This window comes from Strix aluco, chromosome 3 (genome assembly GCF_031877795.1).
Source record: "Strix aluco isolate bStrAlu1 chromosome 3, bStrAlu1.hap1, whole genome shotgun sequence".
NCBI classification, from domain to species: domain Eukaryota; kingdom Metazoa; phylum Chordata; class Aves; order Strigiformes; family Strigidae; genus Strix; species Strix aluco.
Window position 1 is genome coordinate 80,501,108 of NC_133933.1, and position 21,098 is coordinate 80,522,205.

The 21,098-nt window shown below is 36.2% G+C and overlaps 1 protein-coding gene across 3 annotated transcripts in view; it reads left to right on the top strand.

Moving 5' to 3' along the window:
* Nucleotides 1–21,098, top strand: part of CDK19 (cyclin dependent kinase 19) — a 130,571-nt gene that overhangs the window by 43,913 nt on the left and 65,560 nt on the right. For 2 of the 3 annotated variants that reach the window (XM_074819332.1, XM_074819333.1), the window contains exons 3-4: nt 7,873–7,983; nt 19,949–20,089. In XM_074819332.1, coding sequence (XP_074675433.1) covers nt 7,873–7,983; nt 19,949–20,089 — 252 coding nt within the window. Of the gene's footprint in view, nt 1–1,346; nt 1,428–7,872; nt 7,984–19,948; nt 20,090–21,098 lie in introns of all 3 variants that reach the window. The other variant, XM_074819330.1, reaches the window with a different exon arrangement.

Genomic DNA, 21,098 nt, shown 5'->3' on the forward strand with positions numbered 1-21,098 from the left:
TTTTAATGTGGTACACTGTTGCAGTTCCCCTCTTTTCTTCTTCCTGGTAATTTTGAGACCTGTAGCACAGTTAGCAAAGGATTGTTCTTACAAGTTGACTAAAATTAATAGCTGCCTGTTTTTATTTTTTGAGAGGCCCATATATACCTCCCTGAGGATAAAGCTGCAGCATGAGCTCGATATGATAACAGACATCAGAGGGTCTATGTGGAAAGGATAATATAACACAGAGGAGAGGATCTAGTTTTGATTAATAACATCTAGATAAATTTGGAATTTTTAAAGAGCTTCTGAAGGAGTAAGATGATGATCTTCATGTTCCTTTGAAAACCCCAGCTTCAATTTAAAACCAACTTCAGTGACCCTAGAGGCTGTGAATATATTAATCGCACAAGAGGTGGCTTTAAAATTCTACACCACAGAATTGCTTTTTTGAGCAATCAGGCTCATGCTTTGTCTTTCCTCTGACTTCTTGTGATCCACATCTCTGCCTGTTAAAGGTTTTGGTTCTAACCTTGAAAATGGTTAAATGCATTATAGAGTGCATTTCCATCAAAGAAACTACCAAGGTTGTTCCAGATCAGTTTTGAACTACGTAGATCAAAAGACTGAAGTAAACTACATGAAAGGAACACCTCTTAGATGAGGTTGGCCTCAGAATAAATTTCTGAAGATGATTATGGGTTTTGTCATCACTGACACAGAAATACGTGTTTACTACAAGATTTACTAGTGTAAGTCATGAGAGCAGTGTATCTTCTGTTTTCTCTAATTTTTCTTAGGTTTCTTTCACAGCGAGACGAAAGTATCTGTCCTCATCATCCTGCTTTTGTAGGTGGTATCTAGAAAGCATAATTCATCTTATGGTGAAAAAGTATTTCTGCGCAAGAGTTATTTCTTTGAAGAATGTACTGTCTGACTATTTTTAAATGTGCTAAATGCCTTCAAAATTGATCATGTTGTTTACATTAGTAACAGCTTAACTATCCTCCTTCTGTCTTTTCCTTTGGGGAGAAAAATGCAGAACTTTCTATACCTCAAAAGAGCAAGAGGCTTCCTAGTTGTTAGTCTACTCCATGTAGAAGTTACTTGCATTATATGGGGATAGAGCATTTGTAGGCTAAGTTCAAAGAGTTTAAACCAAATTACTGTAGGAGCTGGCTGTCAATCAGTACATGATCTTTTTTCATCTGCTGGAGATATTCAATAAAAACCTCACCAAACCCACCTTTCATGAAGGCTTCTCTAAAAGCACATACTACCTAGACATTGCATCACTGAATCTAGTGGCTAATGGTTATGTTGAATTCATCAAGTAATTTTTTTTTTTTCCAATTATGATCAAGCTGCAAATGAGATATGCTGTTTTCCTTGTTACTGAGAAGCTATTCCTGAACCTTCCTATTCATGAGATGCCATCTTGCAGGGTAAACTTATCTCTTATCAGTTGTATCTGTTCTTGAATCATGTTTGTCATTTAGCATAATTATGTCTTTCATCTTTGGTGCTCACACCTTTGTATTTTAGTGGTTATCAATCTTCAGTTACAGTAATTGATCAAGCTTTTTCTTCCCTGTTGAGAGAGATTGCTGCTTTGGTCACCCTTTGCCTCTTTCAGGGTGAGTTCATCTTTTTGTGTGCATGTGGAGGACAAGGTGTTTGAGGATACATAAAGAAAACTGCATATAGTATTTTAAATGTATTACAGAAGCCTTTTATGTATTGATATCAATACATCCTTTTCTCTCCTATGAATACCTTAACTAGTGTATCTAATATCAGATTTATCCTCTTAATTTTGTGTTACAGTAATCCAGTTCTACCTTTATGTTACTTGCATCTGATGACTTCTCAGTGTGCATGAATTCAAATTTTGTGCTGTTAATTTCATCCCATTTCTGTTACCCTTTGTTTAGTCAGTCATAGAATAAAGTATCATAAAAGATGATGTGTTATCACACTCCTTCATTGGGAATGCTACCTTTATTTAATCAGATAATTTCATTCACACTCATGATTTTGATGCTAAGGTGGATTTTATTAATAATCACAGTACTTATTCTTTGGTAACTCTCCAAATAGTTAATATATAGAACTACTTTACCTTGAAATGGTTTTCATCGTCAGCTGCATTGTTAAGTAGTTTCTCGCTCACCTCAAACTTCTTCCAGTTGTCATCTTTCACATCTTATGAAGTGCTTAACACTGTTATTAAGTTGAAATTTGAATCTTCTGCTTGTGTAGAAAATCAGTTATCACAGAAGAAAATCAGGATAGTTTGTTTTTAACACATTTTTCTTTATATCAACGGTTCCAAAATGTTTTAAGTTTGTATTAAGAGGTCTGCAAATCCCTTGTCTCCTTTTCTTGTTGCCTTTATAAATGTATGTGCTATATTTGCTAATCATATGATGCTACCTCTGAGTTCTGCTTGTATCCGATTTGTGCTGATTCTCACTTTCTTAAATGTGAGGCATTTCCATTATGTGTGTGTTCATTCTTTCCATGATCAGTATCATAGCTCTCATGAAAACCTGAGGTAAAATATTTTAGATTTTTATTTTTGTCTTTAAATTATATGATATCCCACTTTTACTTTCTTGTGCTTGTGCACTCTCTTGTGCTCCTTCTCTATCTCAACAATCTTCACTGTTTATTTTGACTTTCTGTGCAGTCTAACTCAGCTTGGCTGCTGCTACTTTACATTTCCAATCCTTCAAGATTCTATACCACTTCTGTTGCCAGCTTAACTTTTTCTTAGGCATCATAACCTCCCCCCCCCCGCTATAAGAGACGTTCGTTCACTTGTGAGGGAAATGCTCAGTGTTCCTCATGAGAGAACTTGCTCATCAGACAGCAGAAGGAATTGCTAGCAATTCTGCATATAGTGTGTAGCTGCCTGGAATCCTACAAGCTGCTTCATGCTATTTGGGCTATCCAAATGCAGCATTTTAAAATCTGAGACTGTGGCATCACCAAAGAACTGTGGTGAGCAAAGATGCTTGTACAATTCTCTTGACCAGAAGAATAATTAAAAAACCCCCGATCTCTAACATGTTTACAAGAAAGCTATTGTACAGGACAGTCAAAAGTGGCACAGATGTTGACAATTCAGAATTACATCCTTCTCAATGACTTTCTGCCTAAACTTCTTTGTATGCTGTTACCAGGAAAGAAATGTACTGTAACCCACCCAAGAGAGAGGTTTTTATTAGCATTTTACAGCAAGCTGGGTATGATGGAACTTAAGTTTTAGAGGAATAATAAGCTGAAGTACTATTAAAATATGATGCTGTGTTCACTTAGTAATAAATTCTAGTAGCTACAGATCCTTTTCAAGTTCAGGTTGTTATCTTGTAATAAAATGTCAGGTACACTGGAATCTTTCAATTACTAGGACAGTACATTAATTTCTTCTTTCTAACTTTAGACTTGAATTAACCAAGTCTCCAAACTGATTTACTTCTGCACAAGACCTAAGACAAATAGTATTGGTGTTACGTTTCATTTAATTGTTTTGTATGTTTAAAGTTCATATGGCAATCTGTGGTGCTGAAAAGCAGTAGACAATGATTTACTATGTCTCTGAAGTTGTCCTTGGGATTCTAGGTATGGCTAAAATGCACACTTGTGAAATGTGTTTATGGTGATGAATGGACATGCAACCATTTCAGAAAAAGGTGCATGACTTAACTGTTAGACATATGTGGCATGTGATAGCCACATAATAAAGGGAGTAGTCGAAGGGCAAAACCAGAAGGTGAGCCATTAGACTAAGCTAATGTCTTACCTAGCTGTAGTCTTAGGACACATTTTGTTTGTTTTTTGTTTCTCTTTCTGCCCTCTATCTCCTTTTTGGACAATATATTTAAAAATTAGTTCTTCTGCTCCTTTATTCAAAGAATTTGAAGTCAGGTTCGTTCTCAGCCTGACAAAGGCAACAGGAACCTGACTTTCATAGCAAAAGCTGGCAGAAAAGCAAAAGTGGCAAATCTAACATGAGATGAGTTAGGTCTTTGTTTTCAAGATTAGGGTTAGCTGAAGGCCTAGTGCTACCTTGACATTATTGAAAGCAATACATAATTTTGAAGCTATTATACACAAATTAATGACAACACAGTTAGATGGTTGGTGTAGAAGTTAAATATTGACAAAATTCCAGTCAAACATAAAAGTCATTAGGGTAGGTAGTTGATATAACCGTGATGCAAGTAGCTTTAAATATGTCCCTGTGTTTTCACATTATTGGCTTCCACCTGTCTGCTTTAATGAAAATACTGTTTCCAAAGTCGCTTACTTCTTAGCTAAACATTAGATCAAGACTCCTCTTCAAAACACTTGGCTCATATTTGCTGTCTCTTGATTTCCTAGCCATGTATTTGGTCTTCTCTGTATTCCTTTCTGATCATGTCTTTCCAGTGCTTTTTGAATGACTCCCCTCATCTCCACTCTTTGTGTATCTATGAGTAGCATCACTTCAGTTCCTGTAGTCACACTCTTCTGCTGTAGTCTGTCTCTAGACAAGATTATTTTTAGACATAAATCTGACCAACATTTCTGTTTGTGACTCATGCTAGTATCCTAAACAGTAGTTTCTGATCTTGTCTAGTTCATGTCTAGCACCATTGCAAGCCCAGTGTAGCAAGAGCAGAGCTCCTGTTGTTGACCCAGTGCGTTGGACTCTAGACCCAACGTTTCCTTGATCGGGCTCCTGCTGCTGAAGCACCGGCTGCTGCGGCACTTATAGTCTTGACAGCCAGAATGTAAGAACTCCTTTAAAAGTGTTCTGGTTGGGATGTGCACAACTTCTTTCCACTTGTTGCTCTCTATTTTAGATGAAATTTTTTATGGCTTCCTGTTATATTAGGGTTGTGGCTCAGTAGAACGTATAAAGGTCTGTTGTTTGCTGAAACTACAAAAGCACTTCCAAAATTACTATCCATGGTAAGTGCTAAAGCATTCACTTAGGATAGACAGATGAGAATAACACAAAATTTGAGTTGTCTTTCTCCTTAATTAACCAATTTGTTCATCTGTTGGAGTACAGAACTGACAACACAAAAGCTTATTTAAATATTCTTAATAATAACTTATCAGTATTTTCTGTTAGACGCCGTTAGATGGAACAAGATGATGTGATAAGTTTTCAGTCTAGTTTTTAATACTGGTCAGTGTCTAAATAACTACAGAATGAGTTGAAGTCAGAGAGTCAAGTCCATAAATGTTCTGTATAAATTATGAATATCCTTTTAAATATAATTATTAGAGAAGATGTGTTTTGGTAAGTATTCATATCTCGGAAATGTTTTGCTTTGTAGCTGCTCCTCTTGAGAGAAAAAAAATACATTGTTATTTATAAGGCTGCTGTGGCCCCTATAATTGAAGTGTTGGGAACATCTCAGCATTTTCTAGATTGCAACTTTAAAAAATAACCTTATTAGTTTTAACATGTTAATTTACAATATGGTTTAGAAAAATTGCTAGCTTTTCTAAGCAGAGCAGACTTGAGAAGCGGGTGGGTAGAGGGTGCATCTGTGACCTGCGTAAACAGACTTTGTCAGTTCGGTGGGAGCTCTCGCCATCTATGGCTGCAACTATAGCCAGTCATCCAGTAGCTGAAAAATACAGTGTCAGAAATTTCTGCAGAGACTGTTTGGCCTTAGAATGCTCTATTCTTCAGCTTCAGGTGAGATACAATCTCTGTTAGAAACTCAACACCTGTAGTATAAAATGAACGTAATGATTTTTTCTTCATGTTGTCATGTTTTTTTACAAAATTCAGTGTTTAAGATCATACCAGTCATTGTTGTGTCATCTAAGTTGAATCAAAAGAGGAGAACAATACATTTACTCATTGTAAATGAGTGTGTGTTGTTTCAAATAAGAAATGTACCACTTTAATAGGAAAATATCCTTTCTCATGACTTGTGTGAGAAGGAGGTGTTTCAGGTTTCATTTGTTAATCAGATCATTCTGATAAATGGTTACCACTGCTACATACAGTTTCTCTGTGTGGACTGGCAGGAGCAGAGGTGTTTGAGAGCTGCAGAATATATGCATTCCTGTCTCGCTTTCATATAGCACCTTTCTGTTAATGCACAACACTTAAGGCATTCTTTCTATCCTTATGCTCTACGTAATATTTCTGTTAACTTCTGTATTATATGCTAGCATTTGATATGGAACTATATTTTCTTTGGCTGTTTCTTACTGCAAAGTTTTACTTATTTTGAGAGAATGCCTTACGTAATTTTTTTTTTTTTTTTAAATTTGGATTTATTTTATATTGCTATTGCTGTCAATGGTATTTTTAAGAAAAATCTAATAACAATTTGAAAAGTAATGTGCCTACTATAACAGTTTTTTCTCCCCCTAGTTTAAAAATTACCCTAAAATGAAAAGAACATTTTATTTTAAAAAAAAGAAAAAAAGGCAGAGGCATCACATCAAATCCCTACTGGAAAATAGTTTTTAGTATTACTAAAGACAAGGTATAGAGCAACACTTCTTGATGCATGTCAAAGGGACAATTTTAATCACTATGGTTTTGTTAGTTTATAATTCCACAAGTTGTTACTATTTAAGTGATAAAATGAATTTTTCTGTATCTTGTGATACCTGGGCATGACTATTGATCAGTTACTTAGGGAGGAATTTCTTTTACAGCTAGAAATGCTTACTGTGTTAGGGAGAGGAAGAAACAAAAAACACTTCCTGCATGGTAGAAAAAGCATTTAAATTATTTCATTTGCTGGAAAACTGGAATAGATTTAAGCAGTTGTAATATCCGTTAGAAGATTTCTTGTCTTGACAGATACCTGTATAGCCAAACAATAATATAATTTAAAATTAATCTTTTTCCTTATTCTTTTTTCCCCCTAAAATAAACATCTCGAGTCTTTTTCTGTAAGATGAAAAAACGGAAGATTCATTTCTCTCAAATGTGCCTTGGAACCTACTTCATTTACTAGTTTGCCATTATAAATTGGTTCTTGGCAATTTATATACTAGTGCTGCAGATGCAAGCAATTTTCAGATAAAACAGAAGTGATCGATCATTCTTGTGACTGCAGTATGGAGGGGGGTGGGGGGAAAAGTGATTCCATGGAAATTATATTTTTGGGAGTACTAGTTCCCAATTTCTCCTGAGACTGATTTAGTTTGGCAGAAGGATGACTTCAGCAGCAGTGCCTTCTTTAATGTGCTGTCTAATTAGTCATGAGACCTAGTTTTCTTTCTGGCTAGCAATAAATAAGCTTGGGTCTATTTCTGGATTACGGGATAGTAGTTGAAACAACCGTTAGGAAAATGGTTTTGGTAAACTTATTTGAAAGCACCCTTATGTTCTGAGAACAACCACCCCGTGGATTTGAAGACAAGTGAAGCAGGGATCCACTGCAAAAGAAAATTATTTGTAATACAGTAATTATTGGTGATCAATAACTGTGTTGTCCACATAAAGAACTGGACCAGCTGCACAAGCTTCATTCTGGCATCCTCAAATCCTTATGTTCACCTTTGATAAGAAAACAAGTTATGTTTGTGTTTAACAACGTCTTCTGTTTTAAGGTAGAAGCTGAGGGTGAGTGGAATGAATAGGTGGGATGGGCAGCTGTGTGCTGAGTATGGGACAGAGAAAGGTAGCTAGTGATGGTCAGCTGTGCTGGCAGAACAGCAACCTGTGCCACACAGTCTGCGTATATCCCAGTTTTGACATTTTGAAGATAATGTGCTGCATCAGCGGCATCTTTTCTTCTAGGGCCTGTTCTAGGATTACTTGTTTGCTGTTTGTGCTAAGGCCTGTTTTGGGTTTTTGATGTGTTTGCTTTTAACATGCACAGAAGTAACAAGAGCTTCTCTGTTTCTCTGCAGCTTTTACGAGAGTTGAAGCACCCTAACGTGATTGCATTGCAGAAGGTTTTCCTTTCTCACAGTGACAGAAAGGTTTGGCTGCTGTTTGATTATGCTGAACATGATTTGTGGGTAAGTACAGATTTCCCTGAGTGTTTGAGGTGTAGTATAACATGAGCTTGTTCAAACTGACGTGTATGTGGTGTACCTTCGTATAGTGCAAAGATGCATAAATTTCTTACTCTGTAATTAAGTGTCTAACTGACATCCTGGTTTTTGTACACTTTAAAACCTGCAAAAGGCTATGTAGAATTTTTTTTAAGTCAGATTTCATTTTGAAGCTAAAAGAATTTTTCTGCAAGCTTTAATTGGAGTTAGAAATCATTCCTAAATGAGACCTTCTGAAATAAAGTTTGGAAATGTATTTAATATTTTCTTTTTCCTGCAGTTTTACACACACACACACACACACACAAAGGAGAGAGACTGCTTTACTGAGTCCTCTCACTGAGATAAAGTGGAAGTGACCAACATTCAATCATCTAATTCTAAACAGTGGATTTGTGACAGCATAAGTGGAAAGAAAGAAAAAGTAGTAAGCACTGCTAATTGGGCCTATTGATGGACTGTCACTACGTGAAAGAGGAGTAGAGACTTAGATGTCTCTTTTAAGTTTCCAGCAAAATATGATATGATTTGATTTCATCTATTTGTAGAGGTGGACATCAATGACATCATGAGTTGAACTCTGATACAAATATTCAAGCTCCACACCTGTTGATAAGATGTGAGTTGCTTGGACCTGGATTTGTGTTTAAACCCAAAAGATACCAAACACTTACTAGGAGTAATCAATATGTTTATACTTCCTTTGAAAATACTGGCAAGGAGAGGAAGTGGTAATATTGATTCCAATATTACTTCTTAAGGCTTCAGTAATACAGAAGTTGCTATTACTAATGTTAGTGACAAATTGCTCAATTTTTTTGTACTTGCTTCTCGAGAGCTGATGAGTATGTACCAGTAAATGACACAAAATTGTAATCTGGAAGGACAGTATACTTAGACCATGCAAAAAGATACTTCTGGCTCAGTACAAGTCATGGTATTTCATTCCCCTTCATATGCTTAAAAATATTTAATTTTATTTCTCTTATGGGGTAGCAACTTTGTATTTTAAAAGTTTTCTTCATCAAATTCAGTGTACACTGAGAGTTTGTGTATTTCTCACAATTGGTGACAGTGATGATGAATAGAAATACAGCAGCCAAGACCCTGTATGGACAGAATGTATTTGTGCATCAAATGAGTTTACTCATTTTATAGAACAACCATATTTTACTGCTACATTGAATGACATGTTTAAAACACCTTTTTTCTAACCTTTTCCATTTGAACTTACTTTGGGCATGTGGTGATTTTTCACATGATTTAACAGTTTTAGGTAAAGAATCACTGCAGTCTAATGGTCTTGCCACTTCTCACATCTGGCTGGGTATTGGTCATTATCTCAGTGAAGTTAATTCTTTTCTATTATTTGAGACTGAAATGTTTGTTACACTAGTTATTTGATGTGAACTGGTCTCCCTCCCACTTCCTAACCCTCTTACTTTTTTTCTATGGAACATGCTACACAAATCATTTCTCCTTCCCTGTATAATTGCCCATGTTTCCTTGCTTCTTAAGCCTTTGCCAGGAATTCTTTTTTCTCCCTTGCTTAAAGTTAGACATGTTCAAGGCACTCTTGATTCTGGCTTAACCTTGGTCCTCATTTCCTTTACTGTCAGCACTTCCCAAGCATCGCTCTTAATTCCCCTTTTGTCTCTTTTGCTCACTCCCAACTTTGTGTCTTTTTCCACGCTGCCTCCTACACATGGAACAGCCTCCCAATTAACGTACGTAAAGATCCTTCACTATCCTCCTTCAAAAAACTCCTGAAAATCCACTTATTTTGTAACGCATTTCAGTAATAACACCACTTGTCATTCTGTCTGTGTTGTGTTGTGTTTTGCATTTCCTGTGCTTTACAGCTTGTGCCCTTTCAGCTCTTTGGGGTAGAAATTGTAATAGGGGATTGGCACATTTTGTTATTGCTTAGCACCATGTGCTCCCCCAGTACTACATGAAACCAAAATAAGTCTATTCATTGTGGGTATCAGTTTAGAAGGATTTAAATTTTGAAATTGTAGATGTGCTGGCACTACAGTCATGTAGATTCTGGAGACCAACCATTTCAGGTGTGGGTAGTTTAGAGTTACTTACCAAAATTTGTCTGTAAGTATGGGAATCGACCTTCTGTTCAAAGCTGCCCAGCTTTAGTAACTCCTATTGGCTTCAATGAGAGGTCTAAATGCTCATCACTTACAAAACATCAGATTAATTAAAATCATTACATTTTTCAACTTCTGTACTGGAAACATTTGGCAAGAGATGAATAAACTATATTAGATGCTATCTTATTCTGTTCATTTTGTAATACTGAAAAAAAAATTGTCCCATTCTAATGAGGAAAAGTAATGGTGCCAATTAAGCTTATTAAAAAGTTCTTTTATGGTGAGCAAGAAATTTTCTTTTTTACTTTGCATTTCATTCCCAAGGATTAGACTGCTCAAATATGAAATCTGAGTATAGATAGCAGCATACTTCATAATTTGCTATAACTTCTGTTGATACCATTACCAGGGGATGAAGAAAGCTATGCTAATTTGAACTACTTTTGACAGGTATTGGTGAAGATTTCTTATGTTGTTTTTGCCTACAGACATAATCACGGTTAAATAACTAAGCCTATCAAAGATTTTTTTTCTTCATCACCTCTCAAGTTACATTATTCAAAACAATGCAAAACCATTCATGAGATTACAATAAAGAACATCTAAGAATATAGGAATTCTTTCGACCAATTGATTTATAACTCTTGTTTGCTTTAATTACCAAAATTCTTGGTGTAATCCACAAATTATTTCCTTACGATTTTTCTTGGCTGTTAGTCTCTGTCAACTGGTAAAGTTCTTAGGCTGTTGGATGTGCCACATATGTTAATTTATAGTGTATTGTCTACACTGTCATCACTGTTTATATATGCTCATGCTATGAAGTAAATACAAGATTCCTTAGCTTGTATCTCAGTGTAAAAGGAGCACTGACACAAGGTTTAAAATGTCTATGTCCACAGATGCTGTTGAGTGTCTCATACATTATAGGCTACATCCTTTCTTAACTGCTGATAACTTGCTTCAGTGTCACACCTTTATATTCTGGTTGTCCGAAGCTTTCAGCTTCAGATGTTTATAGCTACAGAACCAACCATCTCCTGTTCCTTGTCTTGTGAGGAACATTCCTTTTTCAATATCTACTCATAAGGTCTTGGATGCTTTTAATCCAAATTGTATCCAGGTTTTCTGCCTTGATTAATTTATGTTGAGATAAAAAAAATGTAATTCAGTTAACATATCGCTGAGTTAATCTTAAGTCCGTGAGTGGAATTGATACTATTTAGTTCTTCCACTACACAGTTAGAACTTCATAGTCTTACAAACCTATCCATGGATTAAATCTTTCCAAGAAAAAGTGTAATTCCTTCAACTAATAGTGTATTTTTCTGTTATGTTCATTTTTGGCCTTTTAAAAAAAATTTTTCTTAAATGCATGAGTTTTTGCTGTCTTATCACTAAGAAATAACTTATTTTCCTATTCAACTTTTATGTATGTTCTTATTTTACTTGAGTCTTAAGTTGTGTACTGCTGTCCAGAACTTCCTATGTAAAGCTCATGTATTTTAAGACATTATTCAAATTTATATGAAATACATTAAATGCATGATGATTACTTAATTGGACTTCAAGAAAAGTTTGATACAAATGAAGTCTGTCTAGAGGCAAATTCTATTCGTTGTCAGTGTACTTGCTGTTAGCCATTGGGGAGATTATAGTATTTAGAGCTCCAGTAGTCCCGGGAGAGTACTCCTATACTTTTACAGCATCAGGTTTTTAGTACTGGGAATATTTTCTAAAGCACACATTCAATGTCTTCAATTCCATCGTCTATATTCTTAAATAGGATTTTTGATTCCACACAACATTTTTGTAACTCTCTTATATTCTGAATTGATAGAGTATCCACTTTTCTAGCTATGTTAATTCTCAGAGTCTTTTAATATGTGTGTGTAAGTTCAGAGCTTTAAGATCCCCTTTTCTGGAAATGTATGTTGTAATTAAATGAGAAGCTTCTGAAATTTCTTTTTAATCTCATCCTGAAAAACAGTGACATTTTTATCACAGTAAGGTGTGTTGAATGTGGTTTATAGCCATAAAAAACATTGGTTCTTAATAAGTGATTAAATAAATTATTAACTATGATGTGATAATATTGCATGTGATGATACGGTCACTATCCAAGACCAGTTAAACAATGATCTGAGTATTTTTTTAGGTTTGGTTGAATGTTTCTCTCTTGTTATTAGATTCCAGTGGTCGCTAACAACTAACTACTTAGCAGCAAATACCACTAAGAAACATGAAGTAAAATTAATCTTGAAAGTATTGTTGATAATAAAAATATATGGATGGACTGGCTTTGTATTATATGAAGTACTTGTTATGTATATATTCTGCTTTTTAAAAATACAGGGTAGAGATCATAAGCATAGTTGTACGTACCTAAAAATAATCATCAAATAATGGAAAGGAGAAAATATTCTTCCTACATGTGAATTTCCTAACACTATCTGACTCTCTCAATATACAAATAAATATATGTAATTTCAGCTAACAACTATGTGAATAATGTTGCTAGATGCTAAATGAAATTGTGAGGGTGTTGCATAAGGATTTCTGCAAGTTTGCACGTTTGTTTAATCACATGAATATTTTCTAATAGATCTGAGTTTTAAAGTATTCCTCAAATATGGTGTAATCAGTTATAATTCTTTCTTCCACTAGGCTTCAGTTTAGCTCTTAATCATGAGGATAATTCAGATGCTAGCTGATCACAGATACTTTTATATACATGAAAATACTTTTCTCAGTGTAGCAGTTTTATTTTTTTCTCTTTTAATTTTCTATAGTCATGTGTATATTTTTGTTTGAATTCGATCCTGCTCCACTAGGTGATTGTGCCGTCTTCGCTGTCATATGCATATTTACCAATATAGAATTCTGCTAGCTGGCAGAAGGGCAAAGGGGCAAAGATTTGTTGGAATGGGCTGGCATAGGTTTTGACTGCTTTAAAGTTACAATTTTTATTGTCAGCCGTTGTTACAGAAAGTCTTTATAGCATGATTTATCCCTTCCGAATATAACGGATGGGGTCTTTTTGACACTAAAGTGATGGCTCGATTTCTTGCAGAGAGCGGCGCCATTCCTTGTTGATAGCTGTCTGTTCTGAGAATGTGCTTGTCACTCACAAAACTTGCTTTTTCTGCCAGATTTATAGGGATTTGAGATTAGTTTATGTGGGTTCCTTTTCTGTACCACAAAGCATGAGAATTGGAGGTAACAAGAGGTAGGAACAGACTTCAAAGACAGAGGTAAGGGTGCAAAAGCATAAAGTGTGTGAAGAATTAATATGAACAGAGCGGCATGAATACTGAGTGTTTCAGATATATGCTGAAAGGGTAGCTGAATTCTGATGTTTTTATTATCATTGTGTAGAGTTATTTTGACATATTTAGGTTTGAAAGATATAGAAGACCTAGAAAGACCCCAGCAAAAGCTAGGAAAATTATACTGAATCTATTTGTCTGCTCTGTGCTTCAAAACTTAGGTATTTAAAGCAAGTTGGCATTAGCAAAGTTAGTGTATTAAAGCTCCTTTCACTGTTACTTAAAATGTTGACCTCTTGTTCCTTGGGAACTGATTTTTTTATTAGGAAGTTTGGTTAATGACATTCTAAAGAAGGTACTTGGTGATGGCCATGTACTGGCATTATTTAGAGGGAGTGTGTTGAGGCATATTTTTTTTTCCCTCTCCTCTTTAGAAGGACTGTTATGTGTTGGTTGCTGTAATGCTCTCAAACTGGAAACTTAAGTGATTGCAGTAGAAATACTTTTACCCACTTCTGTTTTGATTTTATTTTATCTTACTTGTGATATACCTTTGGCAAAATTTTTTTTAGTGTCTAAAACTTTGGTGTCTGAGTCCTAAGTGTAGGCATATGAAACTGTGATTTATTTTTGGAACAGCAAACAAATGTTACTCAGGTTAGTTAGAACTATCTTTGTTTCCTCTTTGAAAATTGTGTGAACAATGCATGGTTAGTTTTTATATCACCTTTAAATTTTGATTTATTCTTCCATAGTCTTTTAAGTGCTTTAGGTTTGCAATGTTGATTACATTTGTTTGGGTATCGATTCCTGAACAGAAAAAATGGAAATAATTTTATGTTTGAAGTGAGACTTGAAGCCATATAATCTGAATTTTTCTCTCGACTTTGACACAGATTTAATGTGTATCCAAGCTTCCATATCTTTAATATTAAAATGTAATTTTACTTTTTACTGGTGCATTGACATAATTATGTTTTATTCTCAAAGGTTGGATTAGAGATTGGATAGAACAAAGGGTTTGTGCTGAAGTGTGGGAGCAAACAGACTATTTCAGTAGGGAGAGGCATCTCAACATGATTGCGTTTCAGTTTGATGGAGATGCATGTAATTTTGAAACAAGCATTGCCTTAAGCAGTGGAACTCAAGTAGTCAGGTTTTCTAGGGGGTTGTGTTTGATCTCATGTCTGTTGAGGTGGGACCTCACAGTGTGACTTCATTTAGCAGACATGCATAAAATCTCTCCTTTAACTGGCTTCCTACTTCCATGAAAACTTTCCAGGTCTGAGTTGTTTGCTTGTTTTAACCTCTGTCATACTGAACAGCAATTCTCAGGAATGGGGTGATACAGAGAGAGTATGTTTGTATCAGATTAACTTCCTTGGAAGCAGGCTAGAATTAGGATCTTTTTGGATGGTCATTTAACTGCTGGGTAAATACTAGGGGTTTTCATGGAACAAACTAAATGAGTTTGTTCTATATTGTCATGCGTTATGTTTACTTTGTTTATGGTGGAGGATTTAAAAAATGTACATTCTTCCTCATCAGCCAATTTTCAAACCAATTTTAACACTAGGTAACATAGAAGACAAACGAACTATTAGATTAAATATTGTTTCATGAGTCACCACTGTATTTTCTTTTCCAATGCTTAGCTCTGTTTCACTTCTTTATCTATTATTGTTTAGATGGTCTTACTGAAATAAGCCAGTTCATCTGTTTTTCCTCTCAATTTTATTACATTTTTTGAAGTTGAAAATTGGAAATAAGTAGTTAGTAAATAAAACCAATAGTCCCAGAGATTGCAAACAGCAAATTACAGCCAGTCTCTGGAAGCTTCATTACTTTTCTAGAATGTTAATAAATGTATACTTTAATGTTGGTCAGTGAAATATTAATTTAATTTAGAATATAGATTTATAGCCACTGCCACAAAGTTGATGCCTTGTTTAAATTTAAAACAATACATAAAAGCAGTAGTAATATTTTTGTATTATGTTTATATTCAAAAGTGAATACCTAATTGGCTCACATTTTTGGAATCCAATCAGTGGCAACATGTTTTTAAAATTTAGTAATCTGAAAATACAGATGTACAGAAAAGGAAAGTGACTTGGCTACTTTTGCTGAATAGATTTGAATATTGCTTGGAGTTTCATTTACCTTGTATGATGTGTTGTTCTTTCATTTTGAAGCACTTCAGGTATATCAGAAGGAGAACTTGCATCTGCAATGTTCTAATGAACTAATTAAAATGATATTGTGATGGGACAACATTGTGGATGGGTTTCTGTTCTCTAGCATGTGACTTGTATAATGTGCACTGACAATTAAGGCTTCCCCAAACTTTTGCTGAATGTGTCTGGGTGTTTTCCAGCTTTTGTGGCCAGATGATCGATCACAATATGGGAATTAAGTTATCTTTAGGGAGTGACAGTGAAAAAAGGCATGGAGAATGCTGAAGCTGTTTGACCCCCTGTCTGCTTGTCGTCTTGCTGCAAACATGCCTCTGACTTGACTGGATTCTGGAAGTCCTCATGTTTTGTTCTTAGTGATTATCCATTAGGGGTAAGATTCAGCAACGACCTTGAGCATACCTAAAGGTTAGAAGCTGCGATGTCCAAACACACATTCTGGTTTCCGGAGAGAGATGCAGAATGTCCTTCATACCTGTCAGGATTCAAATCTCTACTCCCAACTCATGGGACAGTGTTGAAACTGTGCTATCATGCGAAAAGATTTGTTGAATGAGAGAAAGGAGGAGTGTGGTTTTGAAACCTAGTGGTTAGGGCAGTCATCTGGGGAATGGGAAATGCAGACTACAATTCATATAATTCCTGAAGATAATTCCATACCTTTATTAGGTCTAAGATTATGCTGTACTCAAGGCTGTACTTTGGGACTATTCAGGAAGTGAAGCTAGTAGAGGAGCCCTCATCTGCTTGCAAAGTGCAGTTATGTATACAGAACATCCTAGTTTGTGCTGGTGCCTGCACACATTTCTACACCTGAAGTCTTGGATTTAAACTATTAAATCTTAAATGTTTTGACACGGAAAGAGCACATCTCCCTGCCATAGCTGAAGTCAGCAGAATTACTTAAGTTAAATTCCTTTAGCATAGCTGTACTGGTATGGCATCCTTTGCTTTGGAGCTTACTGTACACCTGATCTACCTGATCTTCAAAACTTTTATCAAATGGTTATGACCATTCATTTATTTCTGTTTTGATGCACTTATTTATTTTTTTAATTTGAGGAATATTTTCTCACAACAGTGGTAGGGCCATATAGATACATTTCTGAAAATATAAAGAAATAAGGAAAAGCTTGGGCTTGCTGCCTGTAGTAGAAGAGATGTTGTTCAGCAGTGGCACCTATTTGCCCTTCTGTTTCTTAGTTGGACACGGCCATTAAAATTGCTGTTTAGTGTTGGTTGTGTGTGTTGGTCCTTCTTCATGTGGCTAGCTGCATACAAGAAATCAGATGAACCACCTTTTTTACAAAACTTTTGAGAGTGGGACTTGGTCACAAGCACTGTGAATTTATTTCAATGGCATGGGGCAAATTCAGCTTTTCAGTTCCCTGTACTATTTGGCCCTGCAGTATGTTTTCAGTTTAATTTTTGTTCAGTTGTCTAAACTGTGATGGGGTGAAGTTAGCAATTTGGCAAATATAAACTTCTGTAGAGTAAGATGGCAACAATAATTTTTATTTGCTTTTATAGGCAATTGAAACTTATCTAATGGTGATATAACTTGCTTAAAGCAAAACTATCAGTTTTAATTCACTTCTGCAATTCAATAACTCTTTCAAGAAACGAGCTTGCTTTCTTAGCCTTTCTGACTGGGACAAACCACATCAGAGCAAGATGATTTAGGATGTGTCTAAGTGGTATTTCAAAGGCAGATAAGAGCAAGCTCTGCCATCTTCTGGAGCGTGTGCCAGCTTTGGTAAGTGTGGTGGTGGACCTCAGCTGGCAAGTCTGGCTGGGTAACGTAGCTTAGCATTGTGCTGATTTAGTTATGCTAGCTCTGATTTAGAGGTAACTTGCATACCTAAAGCCCAGTGTAAGTGCAGATTATCTGCCTCAAAAGTTCACATAGGTGTTCTTGTGGAATGAGAGGAAGAAAGAGAGATGCTGCTGCTTTGAGTCGCCGCAGGAAAAAACCTTCCCTCCTCTACCCTTGTGTAAGCTTTGCTTTGCTTAATCTAGTGGATGGTCCTGGCGTACTAGTAGCTGCTTGACTGATAGTGTCTTGTTCCTGGACAGATTCTCACATCGCTTTAAACATCCGCTCAGTCCTTTAGTTTCTCATGGGACGAAGCCTTCAGCAGGGTTCCCAATCTGTTGGAAGGGCCTGGGGAGCCACACAGGAGGGTGGGGGCAGAAATCGGAGGGCACCGGCCTGGTACTGTCGCACTCCTTTCCTCCAGCGGTACCAGAGGGGCTGTGGTAGGGCCAGAGGCAGAGTGTTCCTCCTCAATGCATCCGTGGTTAGTTGTGTCCCCTTCTGTCCCTTGGGACTGTTTTTCAGTTTCATTTTCTGTATGCCTTTATTATAAGGAATAATGTTTTGTGTGGATACTAGTCAGTTTTTAAATGGGTATAGAAATCCCTTTTAATGATTACGTGCACCTTGAAAAAGGGCTGGACTGGGTTTACAGGTCTCTGTGTTGTGACATTTTCCTGTTGGTGCCCCTATATTTTTTCATAAGCATTCATGTGTATTAGTAAAGGTACTCATTTGGGAGTTTATGGTATTGTTACTGCTTTATAAATCGTATGGTAATTACATATGAAGGTCGTTATCTGGTGAGCACTGTGCGGTGCTGGAAGGTGGGGACTCCCAGATGAAGTTTTAACACAGAATCTTCTTGTGACATGACAAGAAAAAAAGAAATGATCCCTTAAGGCTTTCCGTTACAGTTTTCAGAGTGATTGCACAATTAAAGGATCAGGTACTAAGAGCTTGTTTTGTTTACTGATCCTAATTTGTATATTAAAAATTGATAATCCTGTAGATTTCTTCTGTACTGTTTTCTAAGACACAGCCATCACTGTTGTAAGAGTGGAAGGTTCACTGGGAGCATTGCTGTTGATAGGGAATAAGCAGGCTGTTCTGATTTATTTGGGGTTTTTTGCTTTCTTTTATTTCTCTTTAAACAATATTGTCTACACCTTTGCTAAGCATGATTTGACAGTGGCTAAAGTACTGGTGACAGCCAGAGGTAGCATTTACCATGAGAAAACATTAACCCGTTAGCATTTTCATTGGGAGCAGTAGCGACAAACTTGGCAGGGGGTGGTGGTGGAGGGAGCAGAGGTTCAATGAAAGCACAGCCGTTGGCTACCTCTTTAACCTGGGGAGGGGGATGATCTTGAACTAGACAAATCCTATTTAAAGAATTGGGTAATTAGTAGTCTTGTCACTCTACAGATTAGCATTTTGAATCGCTTTCAGTAAAAATGCAAACTGCCTTTATTATTTCTGTCTTTCAAGAAGCAGATAATTGAAAAGTATTTTGTTATTTGAGTTGCTTCTTTGAATTGCCTTCAAAAAGGAGATTTTTTTTTTTTTAATCTGAGTGAATGGATTTAGTTGTTTGCTGAACAGCAATATGTTAAAATTTGGTTTGTGCCTTGCACAGCCACACCTTGTCCAAGGATTGAAAAGGTATAAGGCCCTCACCCCACTTTATTTCTTGTAGGAGACAGCAAAACCAAACCTAACCTACTATATCCACACTGATCTTACAATAAATATTAATTAGTTTATGAATATTTCATGATCTCTTAGCAATCTTTTCATGATCTTTTTTTCATTCCTTCAAATGACTTAATGCTGGGGTCCCTTTCTGCATTCCATGTTTTCAAGTGGTATTTGTCCCCCTAGTGGGCTAACTGACTCTGTAATCCAAGAGCCACTAGCTTGTTATCATCAGTGAAGTATGCAGCCAAAACTTGGAAGCGAGAATATAACCATTTTTAGATGTTTGGATATGATGTCACCCTAATGATGCGGGGGTTTTGGAGTCTTTGTTCCTGTCATACCCCACCCCCCCAATATTTATTGAAATATTTATTGAATCTCTTTCCACTGGGATTCTGATTTGGGGGGAAACAGTAATGTATGTAGTTGCAAGCATTCTGTCCTGGGTGTTTTTGGAGAGGGGGATGGAAGGTGTGAAACCATAGAGTGCAGTCCTCCTTCTGGTAGATACTGCTGTTTGGAAGCTTCTGCTCTAGCAGCTGTGCATAAGAGGATCCCAAATGGGGAGAAGGGAGGGAGGGGAATGTCTAAGATCCTTACTGGAGGTAAGTAGTCAGTCCTTAGATATTAACAAAAGCCTGACAGCTGCTTTTTTAAACCAACTCAGAGAATAAAAACTATTTAAGAAAATGGTGAGCACATCACTATTACTTTTAATTGCAAAGTTCAACAAACTTGTATTTCATTCCATTATTTAATGTTAATAGTTTAAAAAAACCAACACGCCAAAAAGCCCTTCTACTTATCTAACATGCTTTATGTTTCTACTTGTTTTGTTTCTAGCATATTATCAAGTTTCACCGTGCCTCAAAAGCAAATAAAAAGCCCATGCAGTTGCCAAGATCTATGGTTAAATCCCTACTCTACCAGATCCTCGATGGAATTCATTACCTCCATGCAAACTGGGTGCTTCACAGAGATCTGGTAAGTGTTGGATGTATTACCTGGCTAAGAAAGTTTCACGTGCGTGTTGTTGGGTAGGAGAAGAAAAGTCCCTATTAGTAATCTTGTGTATCGATCCGTACAGCTCTTCCTGTTATTGTTGCAGGAGACCAATGGAGACTTTAAACATGAAAACAACTATGTTTTCACATTGTTTTTATCTGAATCATCTGAGCTCAGACAATGATGCTAGATCCGGTAAAAGGATTGCAGATATCAATATCCGAAAACAGTACATGAGCCAGCTGATATATGTTGGTTGAACATTCTTATAAGTTTGTGTATGACTTTGAAAAGGCATTTAAGTAGGAAAGTGATTGATACCCTTGTACATTGTTTGGCTTACGTGCAAGTTACCATAAAAGCTAGTGAAAGAGTAGTTTTATCATGGACTATTTCTTTTCCATGTGGTATTTTTTCTGACCGTGGGAAGAGAACTTTGAAAGAGTTGTCATCTTGAAATTTCTCATGACCTGAGGTGGCTCTTTAAGTTGACTGCAGATTACAAGGGCAGCCAGTTGCCTTGTCTTCGTTACCCTTTTCCCCTTAAAGTTTTCCTCCACTCCTCATACTTAAGTGAAGTACTACTGAGGCTTGCAAAAAAAGGCATACTAATAGGGGTATAGTGCTTGCTGCCACTTGCATTGTAACTAGAATTTTTGGCATGAGACAAACAACATGATGGTTAATATGCCAACTCTGTTCTAACAGTTACGCTTTTGTAACATCAGTAGTAGGTATGGTAGGAAATGCAGTGTAATCTATGTATAAAGCCACTGCTTTTATTTGGTTATTTTTCATAGTTGCCCCAGTACATCAAAATAGGGATGCATGTCCAGAAACTTACAGTCACTGATTAAGTTTTGTGAGACATATATTGTTCTTGAGTCTTTAATAGTAAACAGGGACTTGGATTAATTTTTGGATGTACAGCAAATGTTTTCTTAAAAGATATGAATAAACTAAGTCAGGCCTGCAATATAAGTCACAG